Below are 25,901 nucleotides of genomic sequence, written 5' to 3'. Positions count from 1 at the left end.
ACTTTTCTGATAGCATGCCACCGTGATCCAAGCAATGGTTTAGTCTTACAACTTTGTTGGTGGTAAATAGGATGGCTTAAAGCAGAGGTGGTAATTGGGTAAAGCACAGGGAGGAAGTATGCTTGGAGTTAGGATATTACTGTCATTGTCCTGTCTCAACAATGAAAAGTAAAGTGACGAGCACTGTCATGTATTACCAAAACTTGAGTACAGAATTTGGTTCATAGAGTCAAAGCTTTCACTGATGTTTCCAAACCAGATAAATATGAAAGCTGTTGTGATGCACACAGAAGCAGGGAAATGAGAAGGAAAAACATGACTGGGAGAGCCATATGTCTTTGATTTGAAATGTTCCCCATTTGATATTTTGGCTGAGAAGATTTCCAACCATCACTTATTAATCTTGAATTGAAATTCTGGGTGGAAGACTGAGCTAGACATCTCAGTTGGGAGCCATAGGGAACAAGCAGCTATTTGGATTTGTAAGGATGGTGAGACACCTGAGGGACAACATGCAGAAGAATGTTACATAAAAGTGGGGGCAAAGGAGGTATGAAGGAAGATCTTGAAACACAGGAAATAGAGTATTGTTATCAGGTATCTGGTAAAGAAGGAATCAATCCCCTGCCACTTTTACATGCTCTTGTTTTCCATGGTTTCACTTTCATCTTTATATATAGCACAAATTCCATATCGGTTCTGTCGTTTATATATTTCATGTTTGTTTAGACTAGATTAAGCATCATGTTCACCGATTTTTTTTCTCAACATGGTTTTTGAATTTCAGACTTTCTTTTTCTTTCTTTATTAAGGATGTTCTTTAAATGTGCTTTTAGTGAGGATATATTGGTTGCATATTGTCTTTGTTTTAGTTTGTCTGAAAATATTTTTACTTTATCCTTGTTCTTGAAATGCAGTATCACTGGATATAGAATTTGAAATTGATAATTTATCTTTGGCAGTTATTTCACTGCTCTTAGGTTTGCATTGTGGCTTTTATTGGATTTCAATCTAACAGTTCTTTCTTTCCATATTTTCTTAATAGTTTTAAAAAATATTTTCCCTTTGATTTTGGTGTTTTGCAGTTTCACTCCCACACACACACTCACAAACACAATTGGGATTAATTAGGCTATTGAATCTGAGAATTGGTGTCTTTCACTGTTTCTGGAAATTTCTCACGTTTTATCTTTTTGATATTATGACTCCTTCATTTTTCTATTTTCTCCTTTGGAATCCAGATTAAATGTATTTAGATCATTTTGGTCTATCTCCTTAAGTCTTTTATCTCTGTTTTATATTCATTACTTTCTCTGTTTCTGTGGTTTTTTTTGTTTGTTTGTTTTGTTTTGTTTTCAGACGGAGTCTGGCTCTGTCACCCCGGCTGCAGTGCAGTGCCGCGATGTCGGCTCACTGCAAGCTCCGCCTCCCGGGTTCACGCCATTCTCCTGCCTCAGCCTCCCGAGTAGTTGGGACTACAGGCGCCCGCCACCGCACCCGGTTAATTTTTTGTATTTTTAGTAGAGACGGGGTTTCACCATGTTAGCCAGGATGGTCTCGATCTCCTGACCTCGTGATCTGCCCACCTTGGCCTCCCAAAGTGCTGGGATTACAGGCGTGAGCCACCATGCCTGGCCTGATTTTTTTTTTTTTCAAATGCTCCTTTTTTCTAACTCTATCTCTTTTCAATAGTCTTTAATTTGCTGACTGACTAGGCCATATATTTGTAATTTTTATAGTTAAGTTTGTCATTATTAGAAATTCTCATATGTAATTTCTTCCAGACAAGATTTACATTTGTATCTACCAGAGCTGTTAGCACCATTTTCAACTACACAATTACTGTAGGGTTTTTGAGGCCTCAGGTATAATATGAATTGTGGCTTCAGACCTACATGGGTATGAGTGTTTTCACCTTAACCTTTGTCTCATGATTCCCACATGTAGCCCTTAAAAATCAAGACTTCATCCAGGCCACGGTAGAGTGGCAGATACACCAAAGAAAACATCAACTCCAGTACCCCCTGACTTTTGTGGATTCACCCTTATATAGTTTCCTACGTTTTCAAAAGTGGTTGTGTGTGTGTGTGTGTGTGCGCGTGCATGTGTGTTGAATGTAAAATTTTCAGATGTATTTTACTGGGATAAGATTCTCTGAACATCCTTTTCAACATATTGCCAGAAAAGGCTGGCACTAACTTATTTTAAACAAAATTTACTTCATTGTGAACTTCTGCCATGAATTTAACTTAAACATGAGACATCATAAATATCTCTTATGAGTGACTTCTAGATAACATTGTGAACTTTTAATTTTTGAATTATTCTCTTGGTTCACTAGTGACATTTTATTTGTGACCCCTCAAGAAATTATATAAACCAAAGAAGGGTCATCAAGTAATAGACTGTCTTTCTGTTGCCTATGATGCTGATTGAAGTGCAACAGGGAAATGCCATAGTATCATTTATTAAATTATGATTTCTTTATATATAAGAACAAAATTCAAGTTTTAAGTATTTAATATACTGATCATGGCCTGATGTCCTAAAATTATCTCTGAACATCACACAACAAAAATATTTTCATGTGCATGTACTTACAATAAGTCATCAGATATGACAGAACACTGCAGGGACTCAGATTCATGCAGTTACCAAGGTGCTTTTAACTTTGTTTACTCCACATTAAAAGAAAAATGCTGAGAACCCACGTTAAAGGTGGTTTCCACTTGTATCAGTATATTTAATCTTTACCCTGCACATTCATAATAGTCTGAAATTCTCTTATTATTCATGACCCTTAAGAGTAACAAATAGTCATTTAAGCTGGTAGCTCCAGAAAATAAGTAACAGTGATCAATTTTAACATAATCAACCAATACCTTGTGTTTTTGTTCAATAGCAGCTGTAAGTGATTTTCTTGCTGAAAAGTGACTGTATTCATTTAGTTCAACACAACTGTGAATTATAGCTAAGACACATTCTAAAAATTTGCAGTTCAGAAGTTAGCACACTAGAAAAAGATCTATTATGACATTGGCACAAGAAAGCCTCATCCAAATAATTGGCAAACAAGCTTTTATTCCGCTTTCATAAATATATGATATTAGAAAACTTCTGCTTAATGTCTAAATAAAATGTTTAATGTGAGCACAATGAAGTTGTTCTTATGTTAGGCCTACATTAAAGCAAGATAAAAATAGTTTTTATAGTCATCATTCTGCCACTCCATGAAATGATATACTTTTCAGAAAGATATTTGTTGCCAATTACCATCTTCAAAATGGAAAATTTAATTCAAAATTTGATTTCTAATATGTGTGTTGAGAAGTACTGCTTGCCCCATTTATTTTAAAAAAGTGATGCCAAGCAAATGTATTGCCATTTAATTCTGCATTTTCATTTAACTTTGGTCAGGATATTTCTGCTCTCCACCACATTGTAATGACAAAATTTCATGTCTTATACCTTTCAACTTTCTATTGAACTGTTATTGTGTTGCAAAGAAACATATTCAGAAGTCAAACAATTTGATGTTCAATGCTTTCTTAAAATACCCCATGGAAATATTTCGAAGTAAAACCAATGTTACATATTTTAATTGATTTTTATCATTAATCTTTTTCTTAGGGCAATATACCATAACCATAATAGTAACTTTGAGAATGAGGTTTCTTTTTTTAAATACAATTCCTTTATAATAGGCTAATTTCATTATTACTTTTACAAAATAAATGTTAAATATTATTTTTTAAAAATCAAGAAATCAAGAAATGCTATTTTCTCCAGCTTTAGTGAGGTATGATTAACCAAAATTGTATCTATTTAGTGTATAAAGTGATGTTTTAATATATATATAGTGAAATAATTACCACAATCAAGCTAATCAGCATATCCATTCCATAACATAGTTACCATTTTTGTGTGTAAAATACTTTTCTTTTTAATGAGAGCTTTTTGAGACTTTTCTTTGTTCTTGAATATAAGCCAAGCTACTTTTTATATACTGAGCAAGCCATCCTTTGATTTTTGCCACTTAAATGATGTACAGCTATTTCAAGATTTTCAACAATATTATTGTAACAACTTAATATCATTTTTCACAAAATCTAATTTTAGTTTATGTATAATAGAAATATGTAATATTTTATTTTTAAATGTAGCTTTTTAAAACTCAAAGGCAATTATCAGCATATGATTGCTTTTATAATCCATGTTACATACAAGACAGACTCTGAGACCCCCTCCTGCCTCTGGGACCTCAGTCTGGTTATTCAGCCCTCCAATTTTCGTATGCATGGAATGAAAATATGATTACTCCCAACATTACTAGTTGTTATGCTATCAAGGGGTGGTAGAGCTGTGAAGCAGCTAACAGAACATGTAGAGGGCACTAAATACATGATAGATCTTCTTGGCTGGGTGCGGTGGCTCACACCTGTAATCCCAGTGCTTTGGGAGGCTGAGGCAGGTGGATTGCTTGAGGCCAGGAGTTCTAGACTAGCCTGGCCAACATGGCAAAACCCCATCTCTACTAAAAATACAAAAGTTGACTAACAAAAGTTAGTCAGGCCATAAAACCTAGAAAGGGTACTCTCTCCCTTCTCCCTTCCCCTTGAAGACCCTTGTTCCAAAGGGGTCCTGCCTCATATATGTGGGGAAGGAATGCCACACAGGATACAAGATCAATCATGTATTTACTGCCTTCTGCATGTTCTGCTAGTGGCTTCACAGCACTACCACTCCTTGATGGGATAACAGCTAGTAATGTTGGAAGTATTCATATTTTCATTGCATGCATAAGAATATTTTAGAAAGGCCTTGTTGGGTTTCTTTCCTCAGACTATTACCACTGCATCACACTTTTCATACAATTACATTTCTATACATGCAGCTGTTAATTCTTCATTGACCTAAGCATAAAAACAGACTGTTTTTCCTGGGCTGGGCATGGTGGCTCATGCCTGTAGTTCCAGCTTCTTGGGAGGCTGAAGCCCAAGAATTGTTTGAACCCAGGAGCCAGAGGTTGCAGTGAGCCAAGATTGTGCCACTGCACTCCAGTCTGGGTGACAGAGCAGGACTCTGTCTCAAATAAATAATAATGAAATGAAATAAAGTAAAATAATGATATATTTTATTTTTTTAAATGATATATTTTATGAAATTGGACAACATAACTTCAACTCTTAATTATGTCATTCTCTGGTTGTGTGACCTTGTATAATTAACCTCACCAAATGTCAGGTTTCTTATTTGTAAAATATAGAAAATATTTAACCCTTCAGGGTGATTATAGGTATTAAATAAAAATATATGAAATGGGCTTGCCTAGTAAGTGCTCAATTAATGTTTATCACTCTTATTTAATACACTAACTTCAATTTTCACCTCATTTTATCTGCTGACATTAGAAAAACATTTAGAAAAATCATGTAAGAACATTCTTTGCATGCAAACAACAGCGTTAATTAAAATTTATATTTTAGTATATAAATAAAGCAGGCCTTAGAAAAAAATCTATTTGAAAGTTGGTTTAGAATATACAAATATAAAATCGACCACTTGTATCTTTGAGAAAACTATGTATAGTATTTGAAGTTAATGAGAATTTTGCTTGTGATTATCAGTTTCATTTTTGTCTTCTAATACCTACTGAGCAACACATGGCTCTTTTGTTAATCACAACTACGAACACTATATATGTATATTTTTTCTGATCCTCAAAAACATCTGATTGATATAGATGCTGTTATTTTTCCTGTTTTACAGAGGAGAAGAAACTAAGGCATAAAGAACTTAACTAAATTGTTGACATTCATGTAACTAATCAGTGGTATACCTGGGAGTTGAACCAAAGTCTCCAGAGTCTTTGTTATGTATCTCTGTGCCATACTGTCTCTCTTTCTCTCTTTCAGCTTTATTGAGGTATAATTGAAAAATATAATCTGGATATGCTTAAGGTATACAATTTGATGTTTTTATATACACATATATTGTGAAATAATCACCACAATCAAGCTAGTTAACATATCCATCTTTTTTGTGTGAGGTGAGAACACTTAAAATCTACTCTCTTAGCAAATTTCAAGTATACAATACATTATTATTAACTATAGTCACAGTTGGAGCTGAGAACACAATACCCCAAAGTATGGTGCTTTGGCATGCTGCGTACTTTGAAGAAAAGGAGGTTGGAAGGCTTCAGATGCAGTCTCAGAAATAAGTCTCTCTGACTTCCTCCTGCTCTCCTGTCTCCTTCTCCTCTTTCTCCCCCCAAACATAATTCCTCTCCCTCGAGGCAGGTCATAGGATCTAGAACCGCTCTCTCCCAGAGCAAGCCATAAAACCTAGAAAGGTCACCCTCTCCCTTCTCCTTTCTTCTTGAAGACCCTCATTTCAGAGGCGTCCTGCCTCATACCCTCGGGGAAGGAATGCCACACAGGGTTTCCAAGAAAATTTTGGAAAGGCCTTGTTGGGTTTCCTTCCTCAGTCTATTACCACTAGATCATAATTTTGTACAATTACATTTCTATGCTGCTGTTAATTCTTCATTGCACCTAAGCATAAAAACAGACTGTTTTCCCTGGGTCTTTGGATGTTCATTCTGAAGCATGATTTTTCTTGGCCCCTTTACCAGACCTGCAGCAGGGGCATCATGTCTACTTGGCCAGCCATGCTCAGCCCCTTGCAGGAGGGAGCACATGAGCAATGCGTGCAGGGATGCAGCTGGCCAGTCCAAATGCCAACACAGAAGCAACCTCTGTGCTGGGCCCACAGCCAGACCAGGTGTGTTAGTTACATCGAGGCAAATGGCAGTGGCACCCAGGCAGGGGAGCCCATGACATGGAAGCCCCAGAGGGGGTGTTAGTGTGTTAATTAGCTCTTTTAGTTCCACCATCCACAGCCTGATGTATGGTGGTGAGTTAGCAGTTCAGTTGGCCTCTTGCCCCATCGTACAGGGACACTGCCATCCACCAGTGAGGGCAAAAGGCCAGTGCAACAGCCTTTCAGAGTACCCATGCTCTGTGGGTCCCAAGCTCTTGTCCAGCATCCAAGAATAAGGTCACACTGAAGATCAAAGGGTGATGAGAGCAGAGGATTTTACTGAGTGATGGAACAGCTCTCAGGAAAGGGGATGCGGGGGCGGGGGGGTTGTCCCCCTACCCCCGCAGTAGGGTGGTTTCTCCCTATGTGGCTGGATCCCTGGTTTTTTATAGACTCAGAATGGGGAGTGTATGCTGGCTGGTTTGTGAGTATGCAAAAAATGTTAAAGTGAGGATACCACTCAAAGGTGGGCACAACAGTGTAGAAAACCAATTAGGAAAGGGTAGGTATATGTAAAATAGGTGAAAGGTGAGGATCAATCAAAAGAAAGCATGCCAAACGGGAAGATTCTCAATCCTGTGAGGATTTAACTTGTAGCTTAGCTTTCAGGCTTTAAACTGTCTTCCTCTTGGAGGCGGGGTTTCACTGGAGACCTGCCCCTATCTGCCTAGGCGTTTGACTGCCACCTGTCACTATCAATTTCTGAGGGCTCTTGTGTCATGTAAAAATTGGATTAAATAACTTTATTATAGTTTCCTATTGTTAACCTGCCTTTTGTTATGTGAGCGTTGCCCCTGATCCTTATGCTCAAGAAGGAAAAGTGTCACATCTTTCTCCACCTACAGTCAACGTGCTATTTATTAGGTCTCTAGAACTTACCACTTTATAACTGCAAGTTTGTACACTTTGACCAACGTCTTCCCGGTTCTCTCTCTCCCACAGCCCCTAGCCACCACCTTACTACTCACTGCTTCTATAAATATGACTACTTTAGATTCCAAGTATAAATGAAATCATACATGTTTGCCTTTCTGTGGACAGGCAGTTAGATTGTTTCCAACATACCATCTCTTATTAATGTTGAAAGAAACTTAGTGACCATACCACCACAGGAAATGATAAGGTATTATCCAATGTAGATTACTGCTTTTTCCATTTTCTCTTTCTTCTCACTGTTCTCTTATGTTAGCAGGCAAATGCCTAGAAGTGATGGCCAGATGATTATGCATCCCTTTAAAAACAACTCTCTAACATGATATGGGTATATAGGGTTTTTGGACTTCATTTGTCTCCCACCCTCTCCTAGCTCATTTCATTAGAAACCTGGAAGGGTGATGCCAAAAGTTTCACTGAAATCTAATTTGTATTTTGCTAGCTTGCTCCCACCACCAGTGTTGTTTATTGCATAGTTATAAAAGCATAAAAAACAATCAGGTACTACTTGTCTTTCAAAACAAGTTTTGGTTGCTACAAAGCATTTTATGATCTTTTAGGTGAGAGGAATGGTGTGCAAAGTCAGGGTTTTGATCTACTGTGGAGATAGTAGATTAGGTTTTCTCAGATCCCTTCATGGTCCTCAAAACTCTCCTCTTTGCTTTTTACCATCTCTTTTCCAAGGTGGCTCGGATGTTTCATACCGGTTTTAGCCGCCTTCATGGTGTTACCCTCAAGGACTCGTGAGCAGTAGACCTTTTCTTTCAGGCCCCTGATCCTCAAATCAAGATAGAGCTAATTCTAGTCCCAATTCCAATTTAGATGAATGGCTAGAGATAAATTCTTTAGTGTTAATACATCAATGAATCATGATACATACTACATTTTCTGTTATTACATGAAATGATCTGTCCTTTGATTGTCATGCCAGAATTGGCCTCCAGACTAACACTTGGCATATAGCAGCAAGTGTCTAGCTATTATCAAAGAGAAGAAACAATGCATTTCAAAAATAAAATGGTTTCTAAAATATTAAAAGCATAGTAGTGCGATAATAGGAGTATAATAAAATATAAAATATATAAGAACCATCAAGGAAGATTTAGAAACCTGAAGTAAAGTATTCAATGGTAGACACTCTGTCAGGCTGAAGGAAAGACACTCCTACAACTCCAGTATTTTCCATCAGGCCTATATTTAATTGGCACAACATTCACTTTTAATTCTTGATTATGTATTATAGACATAGTTCTCCCTGGGAATATAAGTCAGGCTGTAGATGTTCTATTGAATATAAATTCAGGTTACTTTAGGAAGAAAGGCTCTCATGATCAATGAATCCACCTGTAAAAGTCTTTACATTTGAATTCAGGACTACCAGGATATACTTTGCGTATATATTGAGAAGATAAAACTCTTCGTGTGTGTGCTCACGTGTGTATGTGTGTGTGTGTGTGTGTGTGTGTCTTGCTTGGCAAATCAAAAATAATTTGCACATCTTGTGAGGGGTTATTTACAGTCAGATGAAAACATGATTTGGTAGGCTTTTCTCATGTATGGTATTTAGATAAGAATCTAAGATATAGGGGTTTGTTATAAACTATTTTATTCAAACATCATACATTTTTTAGAATTTATTTTCAAATTCAAATACTCTTCAAAAATGCTTTTCTAATATATGAGGAATAAAACACCCTACCCTATTTAAATTTGTAAGGTTAGAAGATCTTTCAGCGATTCTAAAACTTTAAAATCAAAGCTTTTACATGGAGACTTAGGAAGCCATCTTCATGGTGCAGTGCATCCAAGCAGGTGATTGCAGTTGCATTTGGTACCAGTGAAACATACCTGACTAAAACACATTGATAAAACTAAGGTTGATAAATGGAGACAGATGATAGATGATAGATAGCCATGTAAAGTTTCTCTAATTATTGAAATATAGAGGCTTCATTAATTATTCTGCATTAATTATCTTGCACTTGGCATTGCCAGTGCTCAAAAGAAATCTATAAGTGGTTGTAAGCTCCACTTACACACCCTGTTTGTGCAGTACTTCCAATGCTGGGTGACGGTACTCAATTGCTGTCATTATCCTGCTGAGAAATACTTCCCTGGGAATGGCGAGTATAGTCTCTGAAGCATACAGTGATTTGTGGCAGGATTATTGAGGTATAATTGACATACGTTAAATCGCTCATATTTAAAGTATAAAATGTGAGAAGTGTTAACATTTGTATAGCCTCATGCAACTATCAAAACAGTCTAAATCAAAGCAACCACTCTGGGCAGTTTCCTTGTGTTCATTTGTAAACCTTTCCCTTTCTGCTTCCTTCATGCCAATCCACCATTTCCTCAGGCAATGAATAACCTGTTTCCTGTCACTACAGTTGAGTATACACTTTCTAGAATTTTATATAAATGAAAAAATACAGTGTGTACTCTCTTTGGTCTAGCTTCTTTTATTTGACATAATTATTTTGAGATTTAGTCACATGTATCAATAGTTCATTTCTTTTATTGCTGAGTAGAATTCTACGGTATCAGTATACCAAAATTTGTTTAGTGATCTACATGTTGCTAGACACTGGGGTGTTTCCAACTTTTATAAATTACAAATAAAGCTGCTATGTAATTATGGTTATGAATGTACAAATCTCTGTACAGATATATGCTTTCATATCTTTTGGGTAAAATCCTGTGGATGGTATATGTATGTTTAACTTTTAAGGAAACTGCCTGGCAATTTTCCAAAGCGATTCTATTTTTTCATTCCTACCAACAGTGTGTGGGAGTCCAGCTCCTCTATATCCTTGGAAATAGTGTGGTTAGTCATTTTAATTTCAACCATTTTAATAAGCGTCTAGTACTACTGCATTGTAATCTGTATTTTCTTAATGAATAATGATTTTGAATACCTTTTAATGTGATTGTTATTCACAGATATCCTTTGGTAAAATGTCTACTCAACTATTTTTCCCATCTTTAACTGAGGTTTTGTTTTCTTATTGTTGAGTTCTGATATTTCTTTATATGTTTAAGATAAAATGTATTTATTTGATCTATGTTTTGCAAATATTTTCTCTCAGTTCATGGCTTGTTATTTCATGGTCTTAACTGTGTTTTTTTGAAGAGAAGTTTTACATTTTGATGAATTCCAATTTATCTCTTTCTCTTTCATGGATCAAGAAGAGCATGTAGTTTTAATAGGGACCTGAACTAACACTGCTTTGACATTTTGCTGCAGAAACAAACCAAAACAAAACAAAAAAAACCTATGCATTTGTTCCTAAAATGAAAATATTACTGTTTTCTATAATATAATTCTGAATCCTATAGATTTTAATAATCATCTTTTGTTATATATGGTATCTCTGTTATGCTTATTTCATGTTAACAATGTGGTATATAAGGAACGAGTACAACCAATATATTTAAAAAAAAATAAAAAAAGAAGGAAGAAGAAAATTAACTTACAAAGCTAGAATTATGGCTGCCAGTCTTAGGTACTTAGACCCTGGGATTCTAGATAGCCATGAACCTCATGTGCTTCCAAGGATGTTGACAAAGAGAAATTAGAGGAATTTAGTTTTGGTTTGTTAGTTGGTTTTAACTATAGGATGCTTAATAAACACGACCCCTAGGAAATAAAATATGTGGCATACAAGTTTTGTTCAGGGGTGGTAAAAACACCCCAAAGACATACTTTCAAGATTAAACTATTTTGGGGAGAAATTATAAACCTAAAACTGGTGGGGGATGATTGTCGTATTATGCACAGTAAAGGCAGATGTAACCTACCAATACACCAGATTATACTATCACTGTTCACCATCAGCCATACAATTTCCTTCTCTTCGCATTATTTTGATCCCCTATTGCAGAGTAGATAAAGTGTAAGAAAGTGATTTAGACATACGATTAAAATATAGATAAAAGTAGATGAAGAGAGAAAATAAGGAAGAAAGGAGGAAAATGGGAAGAATAGGAGTATCAGAGGAGACTTAGGAGAATCCTTCAGGCTTTCATCTTTAGTCTCACTACTCAGTTTACAGAGTAGTATGATATTAGAGAAATAAAACTTTATTAAAATCCATTTGATCCTGTGTAATATAATGTGTATAGACCAAATACTCATCAGCAACAACAACAACAAAAACTTCTCTACAGAATTAACCCACTGCCATGACATTGACAAGTTGATGAAATCAAAGTCATATAGAGATTTTCCTTAACAGTACTCCTCCTTAGTGGTAGGGAGAGGAGAAGCATGAAGCCAGTGGAGGAAGCAGGGTGGGTGTGAGGGGACCAAGTGCAATAACAGCAAAGACTGTCAGATTTTCCTGTTTCCAAGGAAACTGGCTTTTGAAGGTTTTCTAAAAGATAAAATAGTTTAGGTGACCAATGAGCACCCTTTGAATTATTTTGCTATTTTACCATTAAAATCCTATTTATTCTGCAGCAGATTTGGTGATATTTGCACATGACTTAATATGTCTTTTTTAATATTCTGTGCCAGGCGAAGATACATGCCTTGGCCACTTGGTAACTGCATGATTTGGACTGTTAACGAAAGCTTCTCTAAGCCTAAGATTGCTCAGCTTTAAAATGGGTCTAAAGAGTACCTCATGTGTTTATTGCAGGTGTAAACTAAGGGTGAATGGGAAGTATTTAGCATATGCTCAGCACAGGACAAACATTCAATAAATATTTTTAAAATAGTATTTAATAGAAAAATCACTATTGTAAAATTATGTTTCTCAGCCTTAAACTTGAGTCTTTATATGTAGATTTTAAGGAATAGTAGAAAAGAAGAGAAAAGCAATCTCTAACTTAAAAAATGATTTGTTTACTAGGGAATTTTTTTCCTGGTTTAAAAAATATGTATTTTTTTTTTAAATAAACAACTTTAAAAAGTGTTTAGCAGAAAACTACTTCATTTGTCAAAACAAAATCTTGCACTACTGAAAATCTTAATCACTACATTTACTATTCCTACTAGATTTTCCCCCAACACTCTCTTTAGATAGACTGAAAATCTCCTTTAATTAAAGAAGAGATTTACATTCTCTTATTACAATTGTTCTGTTATACATAAGCCTTTTTCAAATCATTCCAGAATTTTTCCATGACTGAAAAACTTAAGCACCTTAGTCAAGTTTTCATTTATATCTGTTTCCTTTTGAGTAAGATTCCCATGGTCTGAGTAGTGGAATACAGGGATTAAAGTAATCACATTTACACTACTGTGAAAAAGCATTAGTGATCATTTTTCAGGAACATTTTTTTCTTCTTATAATCATTACCACAACATTTGGTTTGAGGTTCATTGCAGACAGGTTTCTGGGTTTGTCGTTATTATTTGTAATAATTGTACAAGAAGCAGACTGTATGCCTCTTTCATAATATTTAATAACAAGTAAAGATCTAATTAAAAGAGCAATTGTTTAGAAATAAAATTAAAATGACATTGCCAAGAAAAAGGCTTTTCATTCAAAAAAAAATCATGTATAAATTAACGGCATAGTTTGAACATACGTTGTTTAAAAAGTTTTTTTTAAAACTAAAACATAAGCTACTAAATATGTCTATAATTGCTTCCATAGTTCTCTTTATTCATTTATTTTTTAAAGATAAATGCCTAATATCTCATTTAGATTTACAATATATGGTCTTGTTATACTCATCTAGGGCTTTTTAAGTGTTCTACAAATGCTTATCCAATTGCCATTTCTTAGGGATGATAAAAATGCAAAACCGGAGTGGCTGGCAAGATGGCCGAATAGGAACAGCTCTGGTCTGCAGCTCCCAGCGAGATCAAGGCAGAAGGTGGGTGATTTCTGCATTTCCAACTGAGGTACCTGGCTCATCTCACTGGGACTGGTTAGACAGTGGGTGCAGCCCATGGAGGGTGAGGCAAAGCAGGATGGGTTGACGCATCACCTGGGAAGCTCAAGGGATCAGGGAACTCCCTCCCCTAGCCAAGGGAAGCTGTGAGGGACTGTGCAGTGAGGAACAGTGCATTCTAGCCCAGATACTACGTTTTCCCCACAGTCTTCGCAACCCACAGACCAGGAGATTCCCTTAGGAACCTACATCACCAGGGCCTTGGCTTTCAAGCACAAAACTGGGTGGCCATTTGGGCAGACATGGAGCTAGCTGCAGGAGTTATTTTTCATACCCCAGTGGTGCCTGGAATGCCAATGAGACAGAACCGTTCACTCCCTTGGAAAGGGGGCTGAAACCAGGGAGACAAGTGGTCTAGCTCAGTGGATCCCACCCCCACAGAGCCCAGCAAGTTAAGATCCACTGGCTTGAAATTCTTGCTGCCAGCACAGCAGTCTGAAGTCGACCTAGGATGCTCGAACTTGGTGCAGAGAGAGGTGTCCCCCATTACTGAGGCTTGAGTAGGTGGTTTTTCCCTCCAAGTGTGAATAAAGCCGCCAGGAAGTTTGAACTGGGTGGAGCCCACTGCAGCTCGGCAAAGCCAGTGTAGCCAGACTGCCTCTCTAGACTCCTCCACTCTGAGCAGGGCATCTCTGAAAGAAAGTCAGGGACTTATAGATAAAACTCCCATCTCCCTGGGACACAGCACCTGGGGGAAGGGACAGCTGTGGGCACAGCTTCAGCAGACTTAAAGATTCCTGCCTGCCAGTTCTGAAGAGGGCAGCGGCTCTCTCAGCACAGCACTCGTGCTCTGCTAAGGGACAGACTGCCTCCTCAAGTGGGCCCCTGACCCCCATGCCTCCTGACTGGGAGACACCTCCCAGGAGGGGTCGACAGACACCTCATACAGGAGAGCTCTGGCTGGCATCTGGCAGGTGCCCGTCCGGGACGAAGCTTCCAGAGGAAGTAACAGGCAACAATCTTTGCTGTTCTGCAACCTCCACTGATGATACTCAGGCAAATAGGCTCTGGAGTGGACTTCCAGCAAACTCCAGCAGACCTGCAGCAGAAAAGGCCTGACTGTTAGAAGGAAAACTAACAAACATAAAGGAATAGCAGCAACTTCAACAAAAAGGATGTCCACACAAAAACCCCATCCAGAAGTCACCAACATCAGAGACCAAAGATAGATACCTCTTCTCCTCCAAAGCATCACAACTCCTTGCCAGCAAGGAAACAAAACTGGATGGAGAATGAGTTTGGTTAATTGACAGAAGTAGGCTTCAGAAGGTGTATAATAACAAACTCCTCTGAGCTAAAGGAGCTTGTTCTAACCCAATGCAAGGAAGCTAAGAACCTTGAAAAAAGATTAGAAGAATTGCTAACTAGATTAACCAGTTTAGAGAAGAACATAAATGACCTGATGGAGCTGAAAAACACAGCACAAGAACTTCGTGAAGCATACACAACTATCAATAGCCGAATCAATCAAGCGGAAGGATATCAGAGATTGAAGATCAACTTAATGAAATAAAGTGTGAAGACAAGATTAGATAAAAAAGAATGAAAAGGAACAAACAAGCCTCCAAGAAATATGGGGCAATGAGAAAAGACCAAACCTACGTTTGATTGGTGTACCTGAAAGTGACGGGGAGAATGGAACCAAGTTGGAAAACACTCTTCAGGATATTATCCAGGAGAACTTCCCCAACCTAGCAAGGCAGGCGAACATTCAAATTCAGGAAATCCAGAGAATAGCAAATCCAGAGAATACCACAAAGATAGTCCTTGAGAAGAGCAACCCCAAGATGCATAATTGTCAGATTCACCAAGGTTGAAATGAAGGAAAAAATGTTAAGGGCAGCCACAGAGAAAGGTCGGGTTACCCACAAAGGGGAGCCCATCAGACTAACAGCAGATCTCTGCAGAAACCACACAAGCCAGGAGAGAGTGGGGGTCAATATTCAACATTCTTAGAGAAAAGAATTTTCAACCCAGAATTTCATATCCAGCCAAACTAAGCTTCATAACTGAAGGAGAAATAAAATCCTTTACAGACAAGCAAATGTTGAGAGATTTTGCCACTTCCAGACCTGCCTTACAAGACCTTCTGAAGGAAGCACTAAATATGGAAAGGAAAAACCAGCACAAGCCACTGTAAAAACATACCAAATAGTATGAAGAAACTGCATTAACTAATGGGCAAAATAACCAGCTAGCATCATAATGACAGGATCAAATTTATGCATAACAATATTAAATGTAAGTGGGATAACTGCCCCAATTAAAAGACATAGACTGGCAAATTGGTAAAGAGTCAAGACCCATCAGTGTGCTATATTCAGGAGAACCATCTCACATGCAAAGACACACATAGGCTCAAAATAAAGGGATGGAGAAATATTTACCAAGCAAATGGAGAACAAAAAAAGAGCAGGGGTTGCAATCCTAGTCTCTGATAAAACAGACTTTAAACCAACAAAGATCAAAAAAGACAAAGAAGGGCATTACATAATGATAAAGGGATCAATGCAACAAGAAGAGCTAACTATCCTAAATATATATGCTCCCAATACAGGAGCACCCAGATTCATAAAGCAAGTTATTAGAGACCTACAAGGAGACTTAGAATCCCACACAATAATAGTGGGAGATTTTAACACCCCACTGTCAATATTAAACAGATCAACAAGAGAGAAAATTAACAAGGATATTCCCACCTTGAACTCAGCTCTGGACCTAGAGGACCTAATAGACATTTACAGAACTCTCTACCCCAAATCAATAGAATATACATTCTACTCAGCACCTGGTCCCACTTATTCTAAAATTGAACACATAATGGGAAGTGAAACACTACTCAGCAAATACAAAAGAACAGAAATCATAACAGTCTCTCAGACCACAGTGCAATCAAATTATAACTCAGGATTAAGAAACTCACTCAAAACCACACAACTACATGGAAACTGAACAACGTGCTCCTGAATGACTACGGGGTAAATAACGGAATTAAGGCAGAAATAAATAAGTTCTTTGAAATCAATGAGAAAAAAGACACAACATACCAGAATCTATGGGACACAGCTAAAGCAGTGTTTAGAGGGAAATTTATAGCACTAAATGCCCAAAGATAAAAGTGGGAAAGATCTAAAATCGACATCCTAACACCACAATTAAAAGAACTAGAGAAGCAAGAGCAAACAAATTCAAAAGCTAGAAGAAAAGAAATAACTAAGATCAGAGCAGAACTGAAGGAGATAGAGACACGAAAAACATTTCAAAAAAATCAATGAATCCAGGAGCTGGTTTTTTGAAAAGATTAACAAAATAGATAGACTGCTAACCAGACTAACAAAGAAGAAAAGAGAGAATAATAAAATAAGCACAATAAAAAATAATAAAGGGGATATCACCATTGATCCCACAGAAATACAAACTGCCATCAGAGAATATTATAAACACCTCTATGCAAATAAACTAGAAAATCTAGAAGAAATGGACAAATTCCTGGACACATACACCCTCCCAAGGCTAAACTAGGAAGAAGTCATATTCCTGAATAGACCAATAACAAGTTCTGAAATTGAGGTAGTAATTAATAGCCTGTGAACCAAAGAAAGCCCAGGATCAGATGAATTCACAGCTGAATTCTACCAGAGTACAAAGAGGAGCTGATACTATTCCTTCTGAAACAATTCCAAACAACAGAAAAAGAGGGACTCCTCCCTAACTCATTTTATGAGGCCAGCATCATCCTGATGCCAAAACCTGGCAGGGATACAACAGAAAAAGAAAATTTCAGGCCAATATCCCTGATGAACATCAATGTGAAAATCCTCAATAAAATACTGGCAAACCGAATCCAGCAGCACATCAAAAAGCTTATCCACCACGATCAAGACAGCTTCATCCCTGGGATGCAAGGCTAGTTCAAAATATGCAAATCAATAAATGTAATCCATGACATAAACAGAACCAATTACAATGATTACCTCAATAGATGCAGAAAAGGCCTTTGATAAAATCCAACACCCCTTCATGCTAAAACCTCTCAATAAACTAGGTATTGATGGAATGTATCTCAAAATAATAAGAGCTGTTTTATTAATTAATTTTTATTAATTTTATTTATTAATTTTATTAACTAATAAGAGCCCTATTCACAAGAGCAAACTGAAACTGGACCCCTTCCTTACACCTTATACAAACCCACAGCCAGTATCGTACTGAATGGGCAAAAGCTGGAAGCATTCCCTTTTAAAACCAGCACAAGACAAGGATACCCTCTCTCATCACTCCTATTCAATACAGTATTGGAAGTTCTGGCCAGGGTAATCAGGCAAGAGAAATAAATAAAGGGTATTCAAATAGGAAGAAAGGAAGTCAAATCATCTCTGTTTGCAGATGACATAATTCTATATTTAGAAAACCCCATTGTCTCAGCCCAAAATCTCCTTAAGCTGATAAGCAACTTCAGCAAAGTCTCAAGATACAAAATCAATGTGCAAAAATCACAAGCATTCCCATACCTGAATAATAGACAGAGAGTCAAATCATGAGTGAACTCCCATTCACAATTGCTACAAAGAGAATAAAATACCTAGGAATACAACTTACAAGGGATGTGAAGAACCTCTTCAAGGAAAACTATAAACCACTGCTCAAGGAAATAAGAGAGGACACAAACAAATGGAAAAAATATTCCATGCTTATGGATAGGAAGGGTCAATATAATGGAAATGGCCATATTGCCCAAAGTAATTTATAGATTCAATGTTATCCCCATCAATCTACCATTGTCTTTCTTCAGAGAATTCGAATAAACTACTTTAAATTTCATATGGAACCGAAAAAGAGCCCAGATAGCCAAGGCAATACTAAGCAAAAAGAACGAAGCTGGAGGCATCACGCTACCTGACTTCAAACTAAACTACAAGGCTACAGTAACCAAAAGAGAATGGTACTGCTACCAAAACAGATATATAGACCAATGGAACAGAACAGAAGCCTCAGAAATAATGCCACACATCTACAACCGTCTGATCTTTGACAAACCTGACAAAAACAAGCAATGGGAAAATAACTTCCTATTTAATAAATGGTGTTGGGAAAACTGGCTAGCCATATGCAGAAAACTGAAGCTGGACCTCTTCCTTACACCTTATACAAAAATTAACTCAAGATGCATTAAAGACTTAAATGTAAGACCTAAAACCATAAAAAACTTATAAGAAACCCTGGGCAATACCATTCAGGACATAGGCATGGGCAAAGATTTCATGACTAAAACACCAAAAGCAATGGCAAGAAAAGCCACAATTGACAAATGGGATCTAATTAAAGAGCTTCTGCAAAAGAAACTCATCAGAGTGAACAGGCAATGTACAGAATGGGAGAAAATTTTTGCAATCTATCCATCTGACAAAGAGCTAATATCCAGAATCTACAAGGAACTTAAACAAATTTACAAGAAAACAAAAAACAAAAAACAACCTCACCAAAAAGTGGGCAAAGGATATGAACAGAAACTTCTCAAAAGAAGACACTTATGTGACCAGTAAGCATATGAGAAAAAGCTCATCATCACTGGTCATTAGATAAATGCAAATCAAAACCACAGCAAGATAACATCTCGCACTAGTTAAAATGGTGATCATTAAAAAGTCAGGAAACAACAGATGCTGGAGAAGATGTGGAGAAATAGGAATGCATTTACATTGTTGGTGGGAGTGTAAATTAGTTCAACCATTGTGGAAGACAGTGTGGCCATTCTCAAGGATCTGGAACCAGAAATACCATTTGACCTAGCAATCCCATTAGTGGGTATATACCCAAAGGATTATAAATCATTCTACTATAAAGACACATGCACTTGTATGTTTATTGCAGCCCTATTCACAAGAGCAAAGAGTTGGAACTAACCCAAATGCCCATCAATGACAGACTGGATAAAGAAAATGTGGCACATATACACCATGGAATACTATGCAGCCATAAAAAAAGGATGAGTTCGTGTCCTTTGCAGGGACATGTATGAAGCTAGAAGCCATCATTCTCAGCAAACTAAAGGAACAGAAAACCAAACACCGCACGTTCTCACTCATAAGTGGGAGTCGAATAATGAGAACACACGGACACAGGGAGAGGAACATCGCACACCAGGGCCTGTGGAGGGGGTTGGGGCCTAGGGGAAGGAAAGCATTAGGAGAAATACCTAATGTAGATGATGGGTTGACGGGTGCAGCAAATCATCATGGCACATACATACCTATGTAACAAAACTGCACATTCTGCACACATATCCCAGAACTTAAAGTATAATAATAAAAAAAAAGCAATACCAATTAAACAGGTGAGTTGGAGAAAGGAACCAATGACTAATTATATGCTAGATATAAAATTGTCTAGAGTTAAAAGAGAATGGAAGATACACACTTTTAATTCTTGCAAGCATGTCAGAATATTTGAATTAGTGATTAGGCATGCTTATTATAAAGTCCACATATTTTGTGTGACATGTGTAGGTTTATCCAAATATTGATTTTCTCTAACTACTTTGTAACTTTTTTAAGTTATAAAAGTAAATAATCATATATCACTTAAATTTTTTTAAAAAACAAATTATGCTGTGATACAACTTACCAACTAGGAGACTTTGGTTATGAATTTCTCACCTAAAGATGAAGGCTCCAAGTCTCAAGTTTCTTTGTTAGGATTGTCCAAATGAGGGTTTTGTTTTTTCCTCTGAGCTGCATTACTTACCAATTGTACCTCTCATTTACCACCTTTCATACATTTCCCTGCCTTGGTGCTTTTCTTTTTAAAATGTGTACTTTATACACTGTTTTTCCATCAACTTTTATTTTAAGTTCTGGGGCACATATGCAGGATGTGCAGGTTTGTTACATAGGTAAACGTGTGCCATGGTGGTTTGCTGCACAGATCATCCCGCCTCCTGGGTATTTTTTTTTGAAAGGGAGCTTCCTCTGTTGCCCTGGTTGGAGTGCAGTGGCGCCATCTAGGCTCACTGCAAGCTCCGCCTCCCGGGTTCACGCCATTCTCCTGCCTCAGCTTCCCAAGTAGCTGGAACCACAGGCACGTGCCACAATGCCTGGCTAATTTTTTTGTATTTTTAGTAGAGACGGGGTTTCACTGTGTTAGCCAGGATGGTCTCGATCTCCTGACCTCGTGATCCGCCCACCTCGGCCTCCCAAAGTGCTGGGATTACAGGCGTGAGCCACCGTGCCCGGCTGCCTCCTGGGTACTAAGTCCAGTATCCATTAGCTATTCTTTCTGACGCTCTCCCTTCCCCCACCTCCCTAACAGGCCCCAGTGTGTGCTGTTGCCCCCGAGGTGTCCATGTGCTCTCATAGTTCAGCCTCTACTTATGAGACCATGCTGTGTTTGGTTTTCTTTTCCTGTGTTAGTTTGCTGAGGATAATGGCTTCCAGCTCCATTCCTGTCCCTGCAATGGATATAATCTCATTCCTTTTTATGGCTGCATATTCCCTATTCAATAAATGGTGCTGGAAGAGTTGGCTAAGTCATATGCAGAAAAGTGAAACTGGACCCCTTCCTTACACCTTATACAAAAATTAACTCAAGATGGATTAAAGACTTAAATGCAAAACCCAAAACGATAAAAACCCTAGAAGAAAATCTAGGCAATACTATTCAGGACATAGGCATGGGCAAAGATTTCATGATAAAAGCACCAAAAGCAATTAACAACAAAAGCCAAAATTGACAAATGGGATCTAATTAATCTAAAGAGCTTCTGCACAGCAGAAGAAACTGTCATCAGAGTGAACAGACAACCTACAGAACGAGAGGAAATTTTTGCAATCTACCCATCTGACAGAGGTCTAATATCCAGCATCTATAAGAAACATAAACAAATTTACAAGAAAAAAAAAAAACATTAAAAAGTGGGCAAAGGGCATGAACAGATACTTCTCAAAAGAAGACATTCATGCAGCCAACAAGCATATGAAAAAAGCTCAACATCACTGATCATTAGAGAAATGCAAATCAAAACCACAATGAGATACCATCTCACACCAGTCAGAATGGCAATTACTGAAAAGTCAAGAAACAGATCCTGACCAGGTTGTGGAAAGAAAGGAATGCTTTTACAATGTTGGTGTGAATGTAAATTAATTCAACCATTGTGGAAGACAGTGTGGTGATTCCTCAAAGACGTAGAAGCAGAAATACCATTTGACCCAGCAATCCTACTACTGGATATATACCCAAAGGAATATATATCATTCTATTATAAAGATACATGCATGCATATGTTCACTGCAGCACTATTCACAATAGCAAAGACATGGAATGAATTCAAATGCCCATCAATGACAGACTGGATAAATAAAATGTGTATTTTATACACTTCTTAAAGACGAGTCCATCATTGCTGCTAGAGTCATTTACTGAGCCAAGCTACAACATTTATTTTCTTTAGTTTTTTAAAAATTTGCCATATATTCTTTTAATGAGAATTATGAAAGACGAAAACATTTTTTACAAAGTGCCTTTTTAAACAAATGATTTGCTTTTAATTAAGTTTTGTCCATGACAATGCCTTTACAATCAATAAACACAAGAACACATTTTAAACGTAATTTGTCCAATACATTTGTAAAAGGAAATAAAAGCCTATTTTCAGTATTTATAAACTTCTATTTATTCTCTAAGCTTTCAAAAATTAATCTCAAAGGTATTACTCATCTGTAGAAAAGAGAAAGCCAGAGGGAGAGAGACCATCTTATAGATGTTTTAAATAGCTTTGGATAATTTTTCCAATGTCACCTTTACTTTCTGGAACTCCTATCTTCACAAAACAGCTGATTTTAAAATATTTCTGGCTGGGCACAGTGGCTCACACCTGTAATCCCACTACTTTGGGAAGCTGAGGTGGGTGGATGACCTGAGGTTAGGAGTTCGAGACCAGCCTGACCAATATGGTGAAACCCCGTCTTTACTAAAAATACAAAAATCAACCAGGTGTGGTGGTGGGTGCCTGTAGTCCCATCTACTTGGGAGGCTGAGACAGGAGAATTGCTTGAGCCCAGCCAGGAGGTGGAGGTTGCAGTGAGCCAAAATCATGCCACTGTACTCCAGCCTGGGCAACAGAGTGTCTGTCCAAAAAAAAAAAAAAAATTCTAATGAACCAATTAATGCGGGAAAAGAGAATAGATAGTGGAGGCTCACGCCTGTAATCCCAGCACTTTGGAAGGCCAAGGTGGGCCGATCACGAGGTCAGGAGATCGAGACCATCCTGGCTAACACTGTGAGGTGGCAGGCGCCTGTAGTTCCAGCTACTTGGGAGGCTGAGGCAGGAGAGTTTACAGTGAGCGGAGATCGCGCCACTGCACTCCAGCCTGGGTGACAGAGCTAGACTCCATCTCAGAAAAAAAACCAAAAAAAAAAACCCAAAAAAACCAAAACAAAACAAAACACACACACACACACACACACACATTCACAGACCCAAAAACAAAAGAAAACATTATTTTTCAATACCATCTACAACACAAAATTCAAAATTAATTTATAATGCTTTCTTTCTTAATGCAAAATATGCCCATCTTTATATATACTAATGTTACTACACACAACTGTTTCTGTATTTAACAGTCTTTCTATTTATGTGTTGAGCTTATACTTGTGAAGAGTTTCAGGTTGGCAGGCACATGGGTGGCTTATTTTCTGTGAAATTAAACAGTTTTAACACTGAATAGAAAATGTTCCACTGCCATTTCAACACTTATTAATCGTTGCATTGATGCTTAAATCGCCATTTTCTGCAAAATGCAGTGCAGTGTTGCCACCAAAGATTAAGCAGTCTCTATTCTTAATGGTTTTTGCTATGTCCTCATGAATAGATAGAGGAGTCGCTTCCCAAGTCAGTCGTCGCCGATGACCCTTTAGCTCAAGTCGGTAAGTAAAATTTTCAGCTTCCTTGCGTGTTCCCATCAGCTGTACAGTTGCGAAGAACTGGTCGCCATTGTGATCCTCCTGTTTCTGCAAAACTAACATGAAGTGAAAACCGTAACAGGACTGCATCATAACCCAATCGATAGCGCCAGCAAGACGAATGTTGGTAGCAAGGAAAATTATATCCTCTCCCTCTATTGTTGTAATGCACTTATGCATATTCGTCAGATGAGGCATTATAGCATCCACAGTGCCTTGCCATTTACAGAGAGTACCAGGGCACGGGCAGGGATAAAGCCTAAACTTACAGACTTCTTCGTGATCTGCTTTTTCTGTGTGTGGCAGAGTTATTTCACATCCCAAACAGGCGTATCTACACGGGAAAAGTACAAAGTCAGCCACTTTCTCCATAGCCAAGTTGCGAATGAATCCCAAAGGGCCTCGGCAAATTGGACAAGATATGAGTTTTGAGTGACAGCTGCTACAAACAAGATGGCCTCTCGGACACTGAAGAATTGGCGGTAACGCGTAGTCTAAGCAAACCGGACACTGGAAGAAACTTGCCAAGTCAATGCTGGATCTAGTCGTGTGAGACTGGGCAGGCGCCTTACTGGGTGGCGACGAGGTATCCAATGAAGCAGTCTGTTCGCTCATTTCTGCAGCTGGAGAGCTCGCCTCAGACCCCGGTCCCGTCACCAACGTATTCTGTCACCAATCACTCCAACAATGCCACCGCGGACAGCGCCACTGCCTGCCTCTTTGCAGTGGCGAAACAAACGGGACACCCTGGGCCTCCTCAGTTGCGCTGTAGAATGCCTCTAGCAAGAGTCGCCCGCTTCCCCACCGGCCGCCATCACCTCGTGAGTGCTCAAGCCTGGCGCCTCACCGGCTGATGTCATCTCGCGAGTCCTCGAGCCTGGCTTCCCACTGGCCACTGTCATCTCGCGAGACTTCAAGCCTGGATCCCCACTGGCCACCGTCATCTCGCGAGTCCTCGAGCCCGCCTCCCCACCGGCCACCGGCATCTCGTGAGTCCTCGAGCCCGCTGTGTATTACTTTTTTTTCTTTTTTTTTTTGAGATGGTGTTTCGCTCTTGTCACCCAGGCTGGAGTGCAATGGCGCCATCTTGGCTCACTGCAGCCTCCGCCTCCTGGAGGTGATTGTTTACCTTAGCCTCCTGAGTAGCTGGGATTACTGGCACTACCACCACACCCAGTTAATTTTTGTATTTTTAGTAGAGACTGGGTTTGACTATGTTGGCCAGAATGGTCTCAGTCTCTTGACCTCATGAACCGCCCCCCTTGACCTCCCAAAGTGCTGGGATTACAGGCGTGAGGCACCCCGCTGGGCGTGTACGCGCACGCGCGTGTGTGAGATGGAGTCTCCCTCTGTCGCCCAGGCTGGAGTGCAATGGCGCGATCTTGACTCACTGCAACCTCTGTCTCCCGGGTTCAAGTGATTCTCCTGCCTCCCTGCCTCTGCCTCCTGAGTAGCTGGGATTACAGGCGCGGGCCACCGAGCCCAGCTAATTTTTATATTTTTAGTAGAGACGGGGGTTTCACCATATTGGTCAGGCTGGTCTCGAATGCCTGAGCTCGTGATCTGTGTGCCTCAGCCTCCTAAACTACCGGGATTACAGGTATGAGCCACCACACCCTGCCCGTGCATTACTTTCTAACAGAAGCTCTCACTATTTACAGATAAATAGCTTGAGAATTGCTTACTAAGTCCTAGAGATCAAACCAGAACTTACTGCTTTAGGTTTGTTTTTGATGCTATCATTACCAATTAAACTTTCATTTGAATATTTATAAATGAGATTCAACACTCAGGGATTTTCTCTCAGTAGCAGATGGTTTTATGCCTGTAATCTCAACTATCAGGAGGCTGAGGCAGGAGAATCGCTTGAACCCGAAAGACGGAGGTTGTAGTGAGCCAAGATCACGCCATTGCACTCCAGCCTGGGCAACAAGAGTGAAACACTGTCAAAAAAAAAAAAAAAAAAAAAAATTAAAAAATAATTTCTTCAAAATTTTGTTTTAAAATGAAATATATTATCTTGAACTTCATTTTATACAGAAGTCTTTGAAAGTCACTCTTTAATCTTTTGGAAGATTGCCTACAGAGTATTTAAATTATTTTTCTAGAGTTTCATGTCCTCCATCTCTTCAAAAATGAATATACACGGATATAAATTTGTATATATGCACACATAGAATGGGCATATATCTACTATAGGCAATGTAGTATAAATATGTGCATTCAAATGAGTCTGCTTTATCCCACAAAAGCCAGATGGTAAATTAAGAAAG

At 38.4% G+C, this 25,901-nt stretch overlaps 1 protein-coding gene across 1 annotated transcript; it reads right to left on the bottom strand.

The window, feature by feature from the left end:
* Nucleotides 1-23,412: 23,412 nt before the first annotated feature.
* Nucleotides 23,413-24,243, bottom strand: LOC112616416 (E3 ubiquitin-protein ligase SIAH1-like). The gene has a single exon (XM_025373375.1). The coding sequence runs from the start codon at nt 24,241-24,243 to the stop codon at nt 23,413-23,415; it is 831 nt and encodes a 276-aa protein (XP_025229160.1).
* Between the last annotated feature and the right edge of the window lie 1,658 nt (nt 24,244-25,901).

Source organism: Theropithecus gelada, chromosome X (genome assembly GCF_003255815.1).
Source record: "Theropithecus gelada isolate Dixy chromosome X, Tgel_1.0, whole genome shotgun sequence".
Classification (NCBI taxonomy): domain Eukaryota; kingdom Metazoa; phylum Chordata; class Mammalia; order Primates; family Cercopithecidae; genus Theropithecus; species Theropithecus gelada.
This window is presented reverse-complemented; position numbering and strand designations above follow the sequence as displayed.

Excerpts from the sequence above, each read along its gene's own strand:
- LOC112616416 (XM_025373375.1), bottom strand. The coding sequence starts at position 24,243 with ATGAGCGAACAGACTGCTTCATTGGATACCTCGTCGCCACCCAGTAAG.